The sequence below is a fragment of the Meriones unguiculatus genome, chromosome 12, assembly GCF_030254825.1.
Source record: "Meriones unguiculatus strain TT.TT164.6M chromosome 12, Bangor_MerUng_6.1, whole genome shotgun sequence".
NCBI classification, from domain to species: domain Eukaryota; kingdom Metazoa; phylum Chordata; class Mammalia; order Rodentia; family Muridae; genus Meriones; species Meriones unguiculatus.
The window spans coordinates 12,039,047-12,046,146 of record NC_083360.1 but is presented as its reverse complement, the minus strand read 5'-3'; the positions used below and the strand labels follow the sequence as shown (position 1 = coordinate 12,046,146).

At 44.5% G+C, this 7,100-nt stretch overlaps 1 protein-coding gene across 1 annotated transcript in view; it reads right to left on the bottom strand.

Moving 5' to 3' along the window:
* Sel1l3 (SEL1L family member 3) overlaps positions 1-7,100 on the bottom strand; it is a 110,761-nt gene that overhangs the window by 24,942 nt on the left and 78,719 nt on the right. Inside the window, exons 15-16 of the mRNA XM_021644299.2 lie at positions 6,440-6,616; positions 3,608-3,735 (exon numbers count right to left, since the gene is read on the bottom strand). Coding sequence (XP_021499974.1) covers positions 3,608-3,735; positions 6,440-6,616 — 305 coding nt within the window. The remainder of the gene's footprint in view (positions 1-3,607; positions 3,736-6,439; positions 6,617-7,100) is intronic.

The following is a 7,100-nucleotide window of genomic DNA, read 5'->3' as shown; positions in this document are numbered from 1 at the left end:
ACAGAATATTAAGAAGGTAAAGAGGATGCATTTTGAGAGCTCTGTTCAATGTCCTCATTTGCAAACGCAGAGCAGCAGTCTGCTATGGAAACAAAGACACAGAACACATAATGTAACATTCTCCTGATACAGAGAGACATCTCGGCCAAGGGTTCTGTAACTGCTCCTATTAAAATAAGTTTACTGGAGCTATCAGAGGTACAACAGTGGTTTAGTATGTGTTAGACCCTGGATTCAAACCCTGGTACCACAAAAAGTAAATAAACAAATAAATACACTTACTAATATATGGTGTGGTGCTTAAGGTTTCTTTATTTTTTTCATCTGCTCCCTAATGTATCCCAGAGGGGCTTAACAATGAGTTAATGTGCTGTAATTATGGACTTAAATCGCTAAAGATATAATATATAAAAGTTTGCTGAGTGTGGAGGTATACACTTGGGAGAGAAAAACGGGATAATTTTTTCTGAGTTTGATGCCAGGTTGGTCTGCATGGTGAGTTTCAGGACAGCCAGAACTACATAGAGAAACCTATCTTAAAAAAATAAAAAATCAAAAGTATAAAAATGAATAGGTACAAGTTAATAAAAGAGGAACACAGAATAACTTATAAAACAATTGATTCATACAAAAAGGTTAATAAAAGATATGAAGTGAACCAGATAGGGTAAACAGGAAATAATAAAATAATACATTCTATAGGTTTATTTGCTTTATTTGGTGTGTATGGGTGTTTGCCTTTGCATACGCATGTGCCACATGCGTGCCTGGCACTCTGAAGGTCAGGGGAAGGGACTGAATTCCCTAAAACTGAGTTATAGCTGTCTGTGAGTCCCCAGGGGCGTCCTCTGCAAGAGCAATAATGGTCTCAGCCACCAAGCCATCTCCCCAGCCCTAAAATAGTAGATTTGAAAACCAAGTGTATCTACAATTGCATTGTATATAAATGGGCTACGTATGCCAATTAAAAACTAAAATTGTCAGGCAGGATCATTTCTATATAAAACTCAATTTATGATGCTTATAAGAGCTATACATAAAGAAAAGGGTGATGCAGTAAGGGACAGAGAAAGAATTAAAGTAAAGGGAGACTAAGGCAGTGCCCACTAATAGATATAAAAAAGAACACTATAAAATTATAAAAGCGTCCACTCGAAAAGCAAAATAAATCTATGTGATCCAATTACATAAGTTCAAGATATACAGTACAAAACTGACATAAGGAAGGAAGTTAAATCTATACACAGAGAGAGTTCCAACACATTTCTTCAGTAAATGACTTAACAAGCAGAGCAAGAAAAGCCAGAAGGAATACGGAAGGTCTGAACAATGTGTGCAGACACTGCACCCAGTGAGCTTGGAAGAGACTGTTTTAAAGCATCTAACAAAACTGTCCTCACACTGCTCACCAGCCATGCTTCAGTGAGTTCCCAAGGCGGCGGTCACTGAGACTATGCTCTCTGATCATCAGAGACAGAAGACTACTAAAAAAATCTACACCGTGTGAACGCTCACCCCGAACACCCTACAGAACAACGAGAAAAGACTTCAAATTAGCCGAGGCTTTATCGCTAAGGTAAGGTCAGAATGGATTTGATCCCAAATGTCTTTAGAAAAACATCCTTTCAGAGAGCCAGGCTACAGGTGAGATGTAGCCAAGGGCACAGTCAATCATGTTTCTTTTTTTCTTAACTTTGTAGGTCGCAGACGGTTTTTCTTTGTTTGATTTGTAACCTGTTATAAATGCAAAATGTTTGCAGAGCCCTGCAGAGCAGGCACTAAACCGCATTGCATCCATGAGCTCCAGTGGGCCAGATTTTGAGAAGCATTTTGGGTAGGCCAAACTTTAAAAATGTGCCTCCTTGGCGGCTGGAGAGACGGGTCAGTGGTTAAGAGCGATTGCCGATCTTGCCGCTGAACCTGGTTCTGGCCACAGGAGGCCCACAGCTGTTTATGACTCTAGTTCCGGGGGATCGGATGCCCTCTTTTGACCAGTGTGGGCACTGCATTCACACAGTGCGCAGATATACGTGCAAGGCAAAGCACACATACACATGAAATAAAAAGAAATAAATCCTTTTTTAAACACGCCTCCTTCTTACCAATCTTCAGGAAGTTATTGCAAGATAGATTCCAACAAAACATTGGAAAGAAGAGAACTGAGAAAAACAAGAGGCAGCCTGGGGAACCAAAACACTGCCAAAAACAGAGAGAGGGAAGGGGAAAACCCAACATGGGACAAAGTTGATCTCAGAATGACAGCACTGCCCCCCAACCCCCAAAGGTTCCAGGAAAAATACTACCAAGAAGATAAACTTGATAGAACACGCTATGTGTCTGGGCATGCTGAGAGGGGATCTCAGTGGCAGGAGAATTTGATCAAGAATAATAATAATTGAAGAAAGACGGGCCTGGAAAGATGGCTCCGCAGTTAAGAGAGCTGGCTGCTCTTCCAGAGGATGTGGGTTTGATAACCAGCACACAAGTGTGGCTCACAGCCATCTGTCACTCCAGTTCTAGGGTATCTGACACCCGCTGCTGGCCTCCTTTGGCACCAGGCATACACATGGTATACAGACATATGTTCAGGCAAAACGCCCATGTGAATAAAATAATTAAATTAAATTAAATGAAAATAAATCAATAACTATTTTTTAAAGACTATGGAAAGAGACACACATGTATAAGAGCAAAAGTAATACTTCCTCAATAGAAGCCTGTACAAGAAAGAAAAGCTAGGGTAGTGTGATTCATGTCTTAGTCACATTAATTCATATCTGACGCTCTTCTAAGCAAGACACAAAGCTTACGGGGAAGCCTCAGAGTGGTGGGTCCTGGGAGGTGGCAGAGAAATAAAAGTATGTCTTCATTCTCTCGGGAAGCATGGCTGGACAAGGCCTGTGATGGAATTGCTGAAACAGTGCCGAGGGCTTGCCACTCGGGGGCAGAGGCCAGGAAAGAAGAGGTAGAAGGCAGGTGCTGACTTAGTCTATAGACCGGGCACTGGACGGGGGAGCGGGGGCAGTGGTTGCTTGTTTTGTCTTACTGAATTTTTTAATTAAAAAATTGAAAGTGCTTCACCTGTCAATCATTTGGCTTTTCTTTCACATTTTAACGGTATATGCTTTAATTTTATGGCTGTTTTACCTACATGTATGTCTATGCAACATGTGTACCTGGTACCTGGAGGGTAAAAGGGGGAATTGAGACCCCCAGAGTTGGACCTAAAAATGGCAATGAGCTGCTGTGTGGGTGTTAGGACCTGAACTCAGGTCCTGTGTAAGGGCAGCAAGTGCTCTTAACCTCTCGGCCATCTCTCCAGTCCCAATTATTTGTGTGTGGTTTTTTTTTTTTTTTCTTTTAAATCTACGTGCATGTGTAAATGATAAATGTAAACACTGAATTTTTAAAAGTGCAAAGAGAGATAAAGAAATAAACAGAAGGGGGAGGGAAGTGAGAAGAGGAATGGAATGAGAGAGGATAGGAGGGAGAAAAGAAGGGAAGGAGAGAGGAAGGGGGAAAGGGAAAGAAAGATATCCCTTTTGCCCAGCAAGGTGAATGGAGGACATGGCTTCCCAATGGTAGGCAACATTTAACAGACTCTTACACGACAGCTTTCTCAGGATCTCTGGGGAAGGTCTCCAGGTTGCCTGTGATGTAGTAAAGCGAACACCACAATGTCCCTTCGATGTGTCCCCCTTGGGCAGCTTTGTGGAAGTAGTCACCAGCTAGCGTCTGTAAAGAGAGGTGAACAAAGTCCCTGTCATTTCTGCAGAGTCCTCTTGGCTGCACGGGCTTCGGCAGAGCCAGGGTCGGGAGGTATCCCAAGCACCACATTATCACAGGCTTACATCTTCTCAACCTTTAAAGCAAACCAGGTCAAGAAATAGCTCCAAAAAGACAGTTCATCCCAGAGACCTGGGAAATACCATCTCTCCGAGAGCCATTCTGTTGATTTTGTTTACCCAATAAAGAAGACACCATGGAACCAGGAGCACGTTGCCGCCTCGTTGGGTCCTCACAAAACCCCTGCACGCTTGATGGAGGGGTGTGACAGGAGTCACACAGGGTGACAACTCAAGCATTTGCTTTCCTAACCTCACTTAATACCTTTCTTTACGCTCATGCACAAAAATGGCACTTCTAGTGGCAAAGTGAGAATTAGAATGTGACGGGGAATAAATCCACACACACAGATGTGTGGGAGGGCTACCAGACATTTGCAATGCATAAAAATATCAGCATTAGTGCAGTCAGGGAGAGGTGGAGGGAAAGAAGAAAACAAACATTTGTGTGTGTATGTGTGTGTATGTTTGTGTGTGTATGCTGACTCCCACTGATCGCCATTGTTTTTCAGAAGTCAGTGAACTATTATTTTTGTTTTGTTTTGTTTTTTAACTTATTTTTATTTTTCACTTATTTATTTTTCTATTTATTTATTTATTTATTTATTACAATTTATTCACTTTGTATCCCAGCTGTAGCCCTATCCCTTATCCCTTCCCAATCCTGCCCACCCTCCATCTTCTCCTCCTTCCCAGTCTACTGATAGGGAAGGTCCTCCTCCACTCCCATCTGACCTTGGCCTATCAGGTCTCATCAGACCCTCTGATGAGGGTTGTCTTCCTCTATGGCCTGGTATAGCTGCAACCCCTTCAGGGGGAGGTGATCAAAGAGCCAGCCCATGAGTTCATGTCAGACACAGTCCCTGTTCCCCTTACTAGGAAGCCCATTTGGACACTGAGCTGCCATGGGCTACATCTGTGTAGGGGTTCTAGGTTATCTCCATGAATGGTCCTTTGTTGGAGTATCAGTATTAGAAAAGACGCCTGGGTTCAGATTTTGTTTTTAAAAAGCTTTACAGGCAGGAAGGGCATGGGATTGAATCTCAGCACCCTTTCTGACAATCTGTGTGGCCTTATCCTTTCCAAGCCTCTTTTGTTGTTTTCAACTTTAAAATCTAGGTGAGAACTTGTCTTAATTTTTTGTAAATAACACAAGTGGCTCCTGACACTTCCTAGTGGAGAGTAAAGTGTGGGTTACATGAGAAGAGAGGTTCTGAAGGTAAGACTGGTGTCTTACAAAGAACAATTCACTCCTAATTCACTCTGATACCCCTTGCCAAATCTAGGGCGACCTTACTATTGTCCATCCCAACATCTGCCACCTCCATTCATAATCTCAGTAAATGTCATCACTGACTCCTCCCCATTCTCATATCCCCAGGCCAACCCAACAGCACCCATCTTCAACATATCTTTGGTAGCCAATCACATACAGCCCTGGCTTCTACTGTTCCATCTCTCGTGGATGCGGGCTCAACCTCCTGTCCTACCCTCATCTCCTTTCTAGTCACTAGGACCCAGGAGGGGTCTTTGAAAGCATGCCCCTTCACTCAAATAGGCCCCTACTTCATGACTGGTATTGGTGGCTTCTCCCTTAGCACAAAAATCAAGTCTCACCAGGTCCAGTTCAGGGACCTCCTCGACCTCATCTCCCATTTGTTCCCCGTGCCTCTCTCTCTTAGCCTTCCTGCTGGTCTTCTAACATGTCAAGCCTACATCCTTCTAGGGGTCTTAATTTGTCCTTACTACTATCTGCTTCTGGATTGTTCTCTTAAATATCCATAAGATCCTTTAGAAGCCTTTACAGTGTCCCCTAACCAGAGAAGGCTTTCTGGGCCTCCCTTCTAAAACAGCATCTTCAGTCTCCTCTGGTCCCTTCCCCTTTGTCCCTCTCATCAGGGCAGAGTCTGCTGTGTCCAGTGCTGTGTCCCCAGAGACTTTAGTGTGCCTGGCCTACATGTTACAGTTCTGAGTTATGATTCCCATCAGCAGTGTTACCGTGAAAAGAGAGGATTCCCATATCACACCAAGGACCAGGTCCTTCCCAGTTCAAACTAACCATATGGCTCTGGTGACTCAGAGATCTGGTGACCTATTGTATAAGGCAGACACAGTCATAGCTGAGGCTTCAGAGGCTGGGATGCATGGATCTTACGTCCAAAGTACTTGACACTTGGGCAAGTGCCCAGTAAACACCCAATATGGCCTCTGCTCTTTGCCTTGTAACTTTGGTCGAACCCGTGGCAACTCTGTCCACACTTGCTCCTTTCTGCTCCTTAGAAGGTCAGTCTCCCTGACCTTTCTCTTGCTCTCTCACGGTGGACCATTTCCCTTTCAGTCCTCTACTCAACCCTTCCTGCTCTACAAAACGTTGTGGCTACTCTGGTTCTGCTCCCTGGAAGTCCTGAGATCACCTCCCAATGGCTAAAGGCATTCCTCAAGGCCATCATGCTCTCCTCACTAGACCACGAGTTTCTTGAGGGTAGGCACATGCTTCACTCTCACATCCCTCTCAACTGCGGGGCCCAGTCCAGCCTGGGCACTTCCCATACCTTCCCCACGATCCCCAGTTAGCCATGGCCAGGTTCACTCACCAGATTCCTTCCAGGGACCCCTGGGAAAATGCCATCCAAATACAGGACCCCAAGATTGTAAGATGCATCTGGGTTCCCCATTTCTTCTGCTTTCAACCAGTACTTTGCTGCTTTGGCATAATTTTTCCTGAATTTGTGGTAATACCATCCGAGGCCATTGACAGCCTGATGCAATCCCTGAATTTTAGAACAAGAGGAAAGTTATTATTATTTTTATTATTATTTTAATGAAATCGAAAGACATCTGGAAGCAGTTGCTGCGGCAGCGTTTTCCCAGTCTCCCTTTCTCTTTTCCGAGGGGCAGATGGCACTAAAGAAAAGCTAACTGCTAGACAGCCTGGGCCTGCCTAAGAGACTTCCCAGGTGGATTTTGCCCGGCTGCTGCTGGGTTTTCTGCCTTCCAGCTCAGTAGTGACGCTGGTCCCCAAACCATTGCTCAATGCGTATGGGCAGTTATGTAACACCCCTGCAAATGTCTCTCCTCAGGAAGGACATTTCCCCAGCCCTTCAATTTCATGAGGACTGGGCTGCAGCGGATGTTTGAGCTTGACTCCCACCCTGGCTGGGATGGTTTCTAGGTGACCCGCCTGCCCATCTGTTGACTTCCTCTGCCCTAAACACCAACAAGCCTCCGAGGGCAGCAGCTGTGACAATCCACTCG